Source organism: Natator depressus, chromosome 22 (genome assembly GCF_965152275.1).
Source record: "Natator depressus isolate rNatDep1 chromosome 22, rNatDep2.hap1, whole genome shotgun sequence".
NCBI classification, from domain to species: Eukaryota; Metazoa; Chordata; order Testudines; family Cheloniidae; genus Natator; species Natator depressus.
The window spans coordinates 19,502,394-19,514,967 of NC_134255.1; the positions used below are offsets into that span (position 1 = coordinate 19,502,394).

Here is a 12,574-nt window from a genome sequence, read left to right on the forward strand (position 1 = left end):
CACCCAGTAACGGAACAGAGGAGCCTCTTTCTCGTTGCTTCCCCACCCCCTTCTCCCTAGGCTGGGTAGTAGCAGCCTTAGCCCTTCTCTGCTGAGCCCTGCTCCGCCTTCCCCCAGGGTGGACACGCCCACGCTCTTTGTCTGCCCTGTGAACAGCCCCTGGCTCTTGCCACTGCTCCTAGCTAAAGGCAGTGCTTGGGCAGCAGGGACAGTGAGACCAGGGCTTGAACGCCAGCTGGTAAATTCATTCCCCCTTTCAGCCTTCCCCTCAGAGCCTGCAGAGTGGTCATTGGCTGGAACTGTTGGCGTACCTGCCCTGCGAGCAAAGTGATGGCAATGGAGAGACAGTAATTATGTAAAGCAGGATGCTAGGGGAAACATACTGTACCTCAATAATAAATCATTTGAATGAGAAAACAAGAATATATTAGGGGGAGGGGTGCCTAGGTCCTCTTCTGCCCCAGCCCCTTTCCCAGCTCCCTAGACAAAAGATTCAAGTCATATTTGCAAATCTTCCTTGTGCTGGTTATTCCCAGTAATGCTAATATGTCTACAGGCCCGTGATGCTCATGGGACATTAACACCAGTATCAGACAAATTACCGCTGTGTGCAACCAAAGCACAGGACAAAAAAAATTCAGCAGAGAGGCCAGTGTAAGAGTCTTTACTCACATCTGGAAAGGGGTCTTGTGATTCACAGAGACAAAGCGGGATCACTGCAGCCATTTGGAGGGGAACCACAGAAAGTAAAAGGTGGATCATCAGGAGGTACTGGCATTTCCCTTAGCCCTGGCAGCTCAGTCAAACATCATAGAACAAGCGTACTAGCTGGTACCGGATCAAAAATGCAATGGTACTGCCCACTACCTACAGAGGGAAAAACAAGGAAGAGAATTGGAATCCAGCTGTGCTAAACGCTTTACCGAGTGGTATGAAGACGAGGTCCCTGTATCAGCTTACTGGTACTTCTGCATATGACCAACCTCCGTAAGTAACACAGAAGTTAATTTAAAATATTTCCATGTCTTTACTTACAAGGAAGGTGGGGTGGCAATGAGAAGACTGGGCAAGATTATTCTCTCTGAGGAGGATAGAATCATAGACGATTAGGGTTGGAAGAGACCTCAGGATGTCATCTAATCCAACCCCCGGTCAAAGCAGGACCAACCCCAACTAAATCATCCCAGCCAGAGTTTTATCAAGCCGGGCCTTAAAAACCTCTAAGGATGGAGATTCCACCACCTCCCTAGCAGTATAGTTCTTTATAGCAGAGCCATAGCTTCCCTGGGGAGGTGAGGATCAACCCAGGCAATAGCAAGCTAGTTGGTGTGATAGAAGGGAAGTAGTAAAGATAAGTACAGGAGTGGAATCAAATGTTCCCAATGCCTGAGAATTTTAGTGTGGATCTATCCACTGCGGAGTATGTCCTCCTCCCTGAGGGAGTGTTTGCCTGACCTGGATAAGCAGCAGCAGGACAGTGAGGGTTTGCTCTGGAGCTGGTCCAATAAGCTTTATAACAAAGTTAATGAGTGTCATGTTATTGCACTCTGTGTATTCTTCATCTTCATCCAATTCCTGTCTCACATCCACTATTTGTAAGGTCTCTGATACCTGGGGAAGAGAAGTGTGTAAAGCACCATTTAATTAGATGCATTAGTTGTTTACTACTTAGAGCTTAGTATGGTGCAGGCAGATGTACTGAAAGCTTCTTCCAAAACACCTTGCCAACAATGCCCTCTATTGTTCCACTCCTTGGTTCTGATCTAAAACTCAGTGAAATCAATGGAAAGACAGATCAGGCCCCTGGCAATCACTGCTAGTCATGCTTCGTTTTGCAAGGTTTTAGTAATGTGGACAAGTGTCCACCAGAGATTGGGATGAGACTATACTGAACTTGTTTCCTTTTACTCAGGACTTGACTCCAGGTGCCCAGAGGCATGGGGCGGGGAGGGAGTTTTGCACTGCCACCAATTCCCAAGTGTATGGCTGCTAGCGGAAGACAAATTTTACTTGTCTTTCTCAGGTTACCTTTAGAATATACTTTCCCAGTGCTGAAAGACTTTTGGTTCTGAATTTGGAGTAGCTCATCTCCAGCTTCCCTGTACCAGGATTGAGCCTGAAAAGAACACTGAAATATTAGTCCAATTGCAGCAAAGAGGCAGCTTAATCTCTCTATAAAAGAGACGGGGTTGTTTAAAAAGTGAATGGTGGAAACAGCTGGAGTAATCCTATGCACGTAATAGTCCCAGTAATGTTCGGAGTCTCAGGTGTGTAGCCACTCAAATAAGGCAGGGCCAGGAGAATTTTGGGGGTGGTGGTAAGGGGGGGTTAGTTGGTTGTATTTCAATTGCCACGACATTCTCAAAGTAGACACACACACACACACACTCTCTCTCTCTCTCTCCACCCCCCCCCCCTCGAACCCTCAGGATCTTCTGATAACAGCACCTCAGGGATGGTATAAACACTTCAATGTGACCTGTGCGGTTAGGAACAACCATTTTGTAACATTGTTAAGGAACAGCATTACAGCTCTGGTCTTTACAGGGTTAACAAGATTATTTGTTAACATGGTGATAACTCAGTCTACAAACCTTTACCCAAGCTATTAGGGACTGGTGCATTTAAACTAGATCCTCCAGCAAGGTTGATTTTGCATCACAGACATAAACTTGGTCTGCATTAAGCCATGCTAGTACTACAATGCCCCATCAGGACTCTGCAGTTTCTACCTTCTGGGAACCAGTAGGAAGGACATTACTATTGCTGTTTGGCAGGAGGCAGTTTTCTGCTGGGCTGAATTTACAGGGCAGCAGCTCCTCTCTTTACACCCAGCTGTTTGCAATAGGAAAGGTTAGAATTTTTTGTTAAGTTTAAATGTTGTGGAAAAAACACTGGACACCATAAAATCATAGCATCCATAATCTTTCTAGGTCCACAGTTTTCTCTTATCCTTGGGCAAGAAGAGGGTAGTTGTTGCCAAGTGAAATTCCCCACACAGTCCTGTTAAACGCCCTTGTCCCTAGGTGATGAATAAGGTCTACATTTCACTTCTCATTCCCTCCTTCAGCCACAGCAGATGAGGCATATATTTTATCCTTTAGGGAAATCTGCAGAAATCCCCACCCCCATTTCAGACGCAAAACAATCCAGAGCCAAAGGCATCTCCTTGTTCCAAATACATTGCATCTCACAGTCACTTACACACTTCTTACCTGGGCAGCCGATGACGGGGACAAGGAATGATGTGGAAGAGCTGAGGCAAAGAGTAGAGGAAGTTGAGCACTTGTGGGATGAAGAAGAGAAGCATTGTCTTACTGAAGTGCCCAAGGATCCCCACCACAGCAAACGTCATACCAGCAAAATAGCAAAAGGTGTCACCTACAAACACGCTGGATGGATACCTGCAACCCACAGACAGAAAAAATGGGGATGGGGCATAGTATTAGTGTTAAAGATCAAGTGTAGGAAAGTCTGGCATTCACAATCTTACTGCAAGATTTTAAATCTAGTGCCTGAGCTATTTGTTGGAGAGATTATTAGTGTGTAGGGGATCGGAGGACAGATAGTCTTGTGATCAAACCACAGAACCTCGAGTCAGAAGTCCCCTGTTATTGTGCAGTTCTCTGGTGCAGTCAAAGGCTTCCAATGGATCAATGCACCAGAATCTTTGTGCTCCAGCCAGAATATAGAGATCAGCAGTCCATTGTTCTATTTCTGAGAGCTTGTGAATGTTTAAATTACTTGTCTCCTCTAAGTATAAGGGGGAGGGAGCCTTATAATACTGTGAACATTTCCTTATTCCATGTAGTCTCTTACCAGTTGTGGTAAAGCAGCCCCAGAGTAGTAAAGAAAAAGGGAATCATGAAGTAGAGAGAAAAAATGTGGTCATCTCTATAATCTCCTGCAGAAGAGAGAGAGAGAGAGAGAGAGAGAGAGAGAGAACAAAATTACTGACAATGTAGCATCAGCCACAGTGGGCCAGAAGTATGTCCTGGAGTCAGGGTGTGGATCTGTCCATTTTAGATTTGTATACAGTGCCTGTCAAGAAGGTATCTCACGAGAGTCTTCAAGAGGGTTACACTAATACACTGGACCAGATACAAAATGGGTGTCATGGCCCCACTTGGTACATAAGCATTATCCGCATCTGAAGATCTGCTCATCTTTCTAGACATCAAAGATTTCCAAGTACAGGCACCTAGCTCCCTTGGATCTTTTCCCTGATTCAGAGCCCCAAAAAGACGCATACATTTTCCTTACCATTTAATTCAACAACATTGAATGTGATGATGGAAGCAGCTATCACCAGAGACTGTCCTGCCTCAAGCCCATTAATTCCAGCAAGAATGTTGATGGCATTGGTGCAAAACACTGCTAGCATGCCCATGTACACATAGTACAGGATACCTGCAGATCAGACAGAGAGAAGGGCCTTCACACCCAAGTTTTAAAGGGGGGGGGGTCTAGATTCAATTTAGTAGTATGTACCTCTTTGCCTTAATGAATGATCACAGCACATTTCACAACAGTTTAATAAACATCTCCTGCTCACAAGAAGTTGGTATTACATACACACACACACACACACACACACACACGCACGCACCAAGCACAGATATGGAAAAAGACAGAGGATGGGGCAGAGGTCACAAAAACAAGTCAGTGACAACACTGGGAACAGAATCCACGCTTTCAGATTCCTAGTTCTGCACTTCGATCAATTTGCCATCCACATTTAAGCACCAACAGCATTTGGCACTCCATGAATTTAGGGCCTGATCCTGTAAAAGTGTTGAGTGCTTCTCTGGGCAAAGCTGAGAAAATGATAAATTGCTGAACTAATAACTTGATAAGACTATCAACCCTGTTCTCTGGTACCAAAATCTATGTTCCAAATAATGATCTGCATTGAGAGGAAACCCACAAATGTGCACATATTGCCAGCTGCCACCCTCAGGAACTTTGGCTTTGGATCGCCTTTTTACCCTTAAAAAGAAAAGGAGTACTTGTGGCACCTTAGCGACTAACAAATTTATTTGAGCATAAGCTTTTGTGAGCTACAGCTCACTTCATCCTTGTGGCTAGTGTTAAGCTGATGATCTTCTTGTGCTCCGTCACTCACCCAGGTCCAAGTGCATCCCCAACAACACCCGGAAGGGCTTGGGTACCACAATAGTTGTGTTCCCAAAGTTAGTGAAGTAAACCATAAGCAGAGGAAGGGAGGCCATGGTAGGAAGTAGCAGCTTGTGTCGCCAGCGCAGATTCAGAACATCATCCGCAAAGCCCAGAAAGATCATGCAGCAGATGGCAAGAAGGGAGCCAATGAACTCCACAAACTGAAAAACAGAGGACGGACATGATCATGGTTATTAGATACATAGCCACCAGTCCTCCTTTTCATATGCCACAGGACATCACATTTGGCTTTGAAATATGATACATTTGAAGACCCCCAACAAAATATGAGTATTTCACTCCAAGTCTTAACTACACACAAGCTATCCTCACTGAGACTTGCAGGACCTCTTGGTGGAGAGCAATACAGGCTTTAAAGAGCATCATGGAGGGAGACACTTACCTCATGGTGTGGAAATGCCTTGCACTGCTCCTCTACAAAACAGCTCAGAAAGGGCACAGGAATAAAGCAGAAAAGGATGATCAAGAACACAGCCCCACTGATCACACCTTGGGATTCAGGACTGAAACACATGGGGGGGGGGGGGGAAAGAGAAGAGAAAGAGGTTTAAAACAACAATCACTATACCCAAGTATTGAGAACTTCACAGCTAGTCCTGTATTCTTACTGCTTCTCCACTGGAATGTCGTAACACAGGGAATAGCCAGCTGTAACAATGCAATGTTTTGAGCCCAGTACTCCTGATATCCAACAGCAACAAAGCTGTTAAACCTCACAACACATTTTTAGCCTCTTAAAATTCATTATATAGTAGTCCAGAATGAAGGTAAGCCCATACCCAACAAGATAGCATACATCTGCATTTACTAAATCTCTCCTATTGATTAGAATATAAATTCTCTTGGTAAATGCCAGTGCCCATGCTGCTGATTAGCCAAGCAGCTTGTAAGTGACAGTAAAACAAATAAGATTATAAACAGAGATTGGGCTGAACCAGAATTTCAGATCCTAACTCCCACAATATATGAGGAAGGTCAGAGGTCCAGAGCAAGAGAATCCATTGGCATAGGTAGGTCTTCACCAAAGCACTACAGCCGTGCAGCAGCAGGTGTGACGCTGTAGTGGTTTATGAGTACACAAGCCCAGTGTGGTGCCTGGATTGGTTTATGTTTACAGAAAAATTAAAGGGAAGATAGACGTGATTAATCAACACAGGAACATAAGACAATCACACCAGCTACTGAATATAAAGCAGAGGATTTCACACAGTGGTATGAGATCAGTTGCTAGATTTGAGAGAGGTATCCTTTACAAAGGAGGACCTACTTCTGACAGGTCTGAATGTTGTTACTAGAAAACAGAAGGACCCAAATACCACTTAATAAATAATATGCATAGTTTGGATTGCTCTGGCACCTTCCAGCAAATAATTTCAAGGTAATTTATTGTTTAAAACTGAATTACTTAGGTCTCACAACAACACTATGAGGTACAGAAATATCCTAATTAAATGGAAAGAGAGACAGAGGCAGAGATGTGTGTAAGATCATACATCAAACTCAAGTCCCTTTTCCATGCTTTAATCAGTAGATTATGCATTTGTCATTTTTAAATGTCAAGTAATTTGTAACTACCATGATTATTACCACCCAATAAAACTTAACGAATCAGTAGCTGTTACTTACATGGGCTGTTTAGAAGTTTTGTTCAAGTCTATCCCGAAGAGCTTGGCAGCAATGAAATGATCCTTGAAAGCTGGGATCAGTGTCAGGGTAGCCACGAACCCCAGGAGAGCACCACAAAAGTTAATCAGCAAAGGGATCACTGGTAACCCCCACATATCAGAAACACCTTCGAGGAACAAGAGGACTTTTTTTTGGGGGGGGGGGAAACAGCAGCAAAACTGACCACAAGAGTCACTCAGTTGCTAAAGTTAATGTACTCACTCTGTGTACATGTGTTTATATACTGGTTACAGTATGTGTGTCTAGATACACGTTCCACTGTTTGTATGTGGGTGTACAGCTCCAGGATCAGCTGCTTTCAAGTCTGATTCTGAATTTGACTACTGATCCTCATAGCTTTAAAAAAATGTAAATAAAAATTGCCTCCCCCGCTTCAGGAGTGCGGCGCTTCCCAGAGGAGGGCGTGGGTGGATCTTCTCCTTCAGGTTGGGCTAATCCAAGTTCTTTTATTTCTATACAAATAATAAACCACAAAATAAAATCACATTAAAATACTGAACTTCTTCCCTTACCCGGCTGGCTTTAAAAAAACAACAAATCCGGAAGCTTTTTCCTCTCAGAATCTTCACTGCCCTGAAGATGTTTCCAGTCGGACTCTATAGAACATGACACCAACCACTGCCCTGTCACTACGCGCTCTCGCAGAGAACCGGCCGAGTACCTGACCGCCATCTTTGATACTGGCAAGGGCGACTAAACGCCACTTTAGGATTCCGAGTAGCGCAGCTGTGGATCTGCACCCGAACTGCCTCAGCCGTCGTAGACATTCGGGGGCTGAGACTGGCTCGGCCTAATCTAGGGCAAGGGGTGAATCCAAATGTCCCCCCTCGGCTCTGGGAGTTAGTTCATCAGGGCCTCTCCGGATGCAGCTGGATTGGGGTTTACAGTGAGAACAGCTTCACGAGGTAAGTGCCAAATTTGGGGGTTAATGTGAATTAATTGCAATCTAATGGCTGCCCGGACGCCCATTACCCAGATCAAAGATGGTTACCTGCAAGTGTCATATGGTGCCTGGCTTGGTCTTGCTCCTGCTTTTAACTACGCGTCATCTTCTGATTGGACCCAGTCTAGGTGCACCGACCCCAGTGGTAATTCAGTGTCCGTGACGTGCTGATGAAATACAGAGGAGGGTTCTGCTCCGCCAGGTGCAGTATTACAGGGTTTGATCTTCAATCCCATTTTTATGAGTCGTCCCTAGTTTTCTCCAAAGTGGTTTGTTTTTAAGAGACTTTCATGATCACTCTGTGGGAGTCAATGAAGTGGCTCTTTGCTGTACTGTAGCATTATGAGGAGTTGCTTCCTCTTATTGCAACAGCTAGGGTAATCCTGTAGTGCTGCAGAGGGTAACTAGAGTAATTATTATAGCTACTGTAGAAATATTTAATTATGGTACTTTTTTTTTTTGCAAGAGATCAGCAGTGTATTTGTATTTAATTATTGTCATGCTGCCAGTCAGTATTACCTATTATCTGCCTAACTGGAGGGCTTTTCTTAGACCCACCTGTTTCTCTGCAAGATAGGTCTGTTTTCCTAGTCCTTTCCTGAGAAGAGAGATGGTGATTGATAGGGGAGATATGTCAAATGAGGGTTGGATGGGTAAAGTTACTTAGGATTACGAACTTTTGTGGGGTATTATCTTTAAGACCCATTAGTATATTCCTTTTTCCTCTCTGTTTTATATAAACTACACTATGCTTTTATCATGAAGTTTTTAAATCCATAAATATGCTGACAACTAAAGATGGTATTTTCAAATATACTAAGAGTTAAAGCTTCCTCCTTTGAAAACCCTAGTAAAAATTATTGCATATAGTACTTATTTTCAGTTCTCCGCTAATTCTTTCAACTCCTGTCTAGGAGTTGCCACCTTTGAGTTCATTCCACCAGAATAAGCCATTCCCTTAAGAGACCATGATGCATCACAATTACATCAGCACTGTGTGATGACTTTGTATTAAAACTTCAAGAGACTTTGACAGTGCATCATGCATTAAGTCCCAGAAATGACTTCAGGACCAAGAAATTCCTGCAAATGGGACATGGGATTGTTCTGGTAACATTAAACTCCCTATTACAGGGAAATGGACCAGGATCACTATGTGCTTTGTGATTAAGTATTTCCTTCATTGGTTTAAAATGTACCTACTGTTCTTGTCACTGAATGACCCCTTTTCTCCTATTATAGGACAGTGTATAAAAGCATATAGCATCTTCTTTATTTGTACAGTACCTAGCACAGTGGTGTCCCAGTTCATGACTAGGCCTGCTAGGTGCTAGGATAAATAATAAAACAACCAATGTGACCACACTCCATGACTTTGTTTGTGATTCTAGCAATTGTCAGAATTACTGAGCCAGCTGCAGCAGGGGCAAGGCAATGTTCAGTGTAGTAAAGAGTAATAGAGGCTGAATTTGATATTGACACACTGCACAAATCCAGAGGTTTAGGTTTGGGTATTTGACATTTGTACCCCTTTCTGCCCAAAAAAACCCCAACTATGAGCTGGGTGAAAGGCAGTCTTTCCACCTCTCAGTATCTGAACTGGAATGACAGTTATGATTTGGGTGCATCTCCTAAGTGGGAATTTGTGGCTACTGAATCTCTGGAGACCTGATTGGCTGAACTGGAGGAGCTAAGGGAGAGAAAAAGGTACTTAGATGAGACTTTCCGGGACACAGTATAGTGGTACCACCCCAGTCTGACAGCCTATGTGTTTTTGAGGAGGCTGAAAGTTTCAGGGAAAGAGAACATCATACTGGAGCAGAGGGAAACAATCCCATAGTTGGGACCCTCCTTCCAGATGATGGGGGAGAGAATCCCAGTTATTAGGAAGAAACAGGTAATAGTAATGGAGGGAGTCGATCATTAGAAATATAGCTAGCTGGATTTGTGATGACAGGGAGAACAGGATGGTGAATTGCCTGCTAAGTACGAAGGTAACGGATCTCTTGAGACATCTAGATAGACTTATGTACAATGATGGGGAGGAGCCAGTGATCGTGGTACATGTAGGTACCAGTGACATAGGAAAAGATAGAGAGATCCATATGCAGGGCCAGTTAGACAGGCAGAACTGCAGGGTCTCAATGCATGGATGAGATGACAGGGTAGGTAGGAGGGTTTTAGGTTTATTAGGAAGTGGGGAACCTTTTGGGAAAGGAGGAGCCTATGCAGGAATGATGTGCTCCACCCAAACCAAAACAGAACCGGATTGCTGGCATGTAAAATTAAAAAGGTCATAGAGGAGTTTTTAAACTAAGGGCTGAGGGAAAGGAGACAGGTGTAGAGGGGCACACGGTTCGGACAGAGACATCCCACAGAGGAGGATAAGTTAACAGGGATTTTCTATATCCTAGTGAAGAGGAAAGGATAGAAGTTGATAAAGTACTGGTAGGAACTCAAGAGAAACAGTCAAATGAAAAAGAGTCTCATACAATTCTATCACATGAAGGCAGGCAACTAAAAAGTGAGAGATTTTATAAGTGCTTGCATACAAATGCTAGAAGTCTAAATACTAAAATGGGTGAAGTTGAGTGCCTGGTATTAAATGGGGATATTGATATCATATGCATCACAGAAACTTGGTGGAATAATGACAATCGACGAGACACTAACACCAGGATACAAAATACACGGGAATGACAGAATAGGTCATACTGGTGGGGGAGTGGCACTATATGTGAAAGAAATCATAGAATCAAATATAGTAAAAATCTTAAATGAATCAAACCGTACCATAGAATCTCTCTGGATAGAAATTCCATGTTTGAATAATAAGAGTATAGCAGTAGGAATACACTACTGACCACCTCACCAGGATGATGATGATGGTCATTGTAAAATGCTCAGGGAGATCAGAGAGGCTATAAAAGTAGAAAACTCAATAATAATGGGGGATTTCAACTATCCCCATATTGACTGGGTTCATGTCACCCTAGAAGGGATTCAGAAATAAAGTTTCTAGACATTATTCTTGGAGCAGCTGGTCCTGGCACCCACAAGGGGAGAGGTAATTATTGATTTAGTCCTAGGGGGAGCTCAGGATCTGGACCAAGAGACGAATATAGCTGACTAGACCATTATCTAATTAAATTTAACATCATTATAGGGGGGAAATATCAAAGAAGCCCACTGCAGTAGCATTTAACTTCAGAAAGGGGAACTATACAAAAATGAGGAAGCTAGTTAACCAGAAGTTAAAAGGAACAGTCACAAGAGTGAGATGCCTGCAAGGTGCATGGAAACTTTAAAAATAAAAAACCACGATAATAGAGGCTCAAACTAAATGTATACCCCAAATTCAAATGAATAGTAAGCAGTCCCAAAATGCCACAATGGCTACATAAAAGAACAGGAGTACTTGTAGCACCATAGAGACTAACAAATTTATTAGAGCATAAGAGTAAAAGAAACAGAGGCAAAAAGATACCCTTTCAAAACTGGAAGTCAGATCCTATTGAGGAAAATAGAAAGCATAAACTCTAGCAAGTCAAGTGTAATTAGGGAGGCAGGCCTAAAAAGAATTAAGAACAACTAGCAAAAGACACAAAAGCTAACAGCAAAAAATATTTTAAGTACACCAGAAGCAGGAACGTTGCCAAACAATCACTGGGGCTACTTGGATGAGTGATGGACTAAAGGAGCACTCAAGGAAGATGAGGCCATTAAGGAGAAGCTCAATGAAATCTTTGCATTAGTCATCACTGCAGAGGATGCGATGGAGAGTCCCACACCTGAGCCATTCTTTGTAGGTTGAGTCTTCCTCAAACTATCCCCCCCAACGTGGGAAACATAAAGAAAAGAAGGAAACCTGGATCTGGGCCTGAGGATTTGTCTGTTCTGGAAGACCACTGAAGATATTGTACATAATAATACTTTGTACTTATGTAACTCCTTTTATTTGAGGGTCTGAAAGGCTTAACATACATAATTCATTCAAGCCTCACCCTTCACCTCTTCTCCCCATGAAGGAAGTCAGAATAATTTGTTTCACAGATGGAGAAACTTAGTGCAGAGAAGTGAAATTATTTGCCCAAGGTCACACAGTGAACAATGGTAGAGTTGGTATTAGAACTCAGAGGTGTAACTCTCAGCCTTCTGTTCTAACCATGAAACTATCCCTGTGAGCCTGACCCAGCACATCCTTATGTATGTGCTTAATTCAAATTACATGAGTAATCAATCCCATTTACTAATCCCCAATTATTAAGGCTTCTCACCATACTTGAAGCTGAGCACATACGTACTTGTACATTCAGTGCCTGTGTCTCCTTTTTTAAGAACAGGGATTTGCCATTTTCCAGAATTTCCCCTCCCCTTGTACTTGCATGTTAGATAAATGACACCCAGCACAAATGTGGTTGCACTTCAGTAGCGCTGTCTTTATATTGGTCCTGCTTATCTTCGCTCGGGTATCTTCTGAAAGCACTTATGGCTATTGGGTGTAAAATGCCTCCCAATCACAATTCTCCACTCACATGGCAATAGCATCTTACATCCACAGTAAATGACTATACAAAATGCAAGGCTTGGGAGAATCAGACTCTAAAGAGCTGTTGTATAGAAGCCATTATATAAATATAAAATCTTATTTCTCTCACTACCACAGTACCACTACCTGTATGAATTTGAGCAGTTCCCCATCTCTGCACTTCAATTTCCCCACCTGTATAACACAGGGATAATCAA

The 12,574-nt window shown here is 43.0% G+C and overlaps 2 protein-coding genes across 2 annotated transcripts in view; one reads left to right on the top strand and one right to left on the bottom strand.

The window, feature by feature from the left end:
* Positions 1 to 115: 115 nt before the first annotated feature.
* Positions 116 to 8,031, bottom strand: DPAGT1 (dolichyl-phosphate N-acetylglucosaminephosphotransferase 1). Its single transcript, XM_074936609.1, has 10 exons — positions 7,877 to 8,031; positions 6,826 to 7,337; positions 5,582 to 5,702; positions 5,126 to 5,339; positions 4,264 to 4,410; positions 3,820 to 3,904; positions 3,216 to 3,404; positions 2,029 to 2,116; positions 1,456 to 1,611; positions 116 to 867 (listed from the first exon to the last, which is right to left on the bottom strand). Exons 2-10 carry the CDS (start codon positions 6,978 to 6,980, stop codon positions 802 to 804), a joined length of 1,221 nt encoding a protein of 406 aa, XP_074792710.1. The 5' UTR covers positions 6,981 to 7,337; positions 7,877 to 8,031; the 3' UTR covers positions 116 to 801.
* Positions 7,646 to 12,574, top strand: part of C2CD2L (C2CD2 like) — a 44,118-nt gene continuing 39,189 nt past the window's right edge. Inside the window, exon 1 of the mRNA XM_074936608.1 lies at positions 7,646 to 7,790. The gene's annotated coding sequence lies outside the window, so the exon portion shown is untranslated. The remainder of the gene's footprint in view (positions 7,791 to 12,574) is intronic.

What these genes read in the sequence shown, in the direction of transcription:
- DPAGT1 (XM_074936609.1), bottom strand. Translation starts at nt 6,980, where the DNA reads ATGTGGGGGTTACCAGTGATCCCTTTGCTGATTAACTTTTGTGGTGCT. An exon ending in CAATGTTGTTGAATTAAATG is followed by an intron (nt 3,905 to 4,263) that starts GTAAGGAAAATG and finishes TCTCTTCTGCAG; the next exon opens with GAGATTATAGAGATGACCAC. An exon ending in TCCTGCTGCTGCTTATCCAG is followed by an intron (nt 868 to 1,455) that starts GTCAGGCAAACA and finishes TTCCCTCTGTAG; the next exon opens with GTAGTGGGCAGTACCATTGC.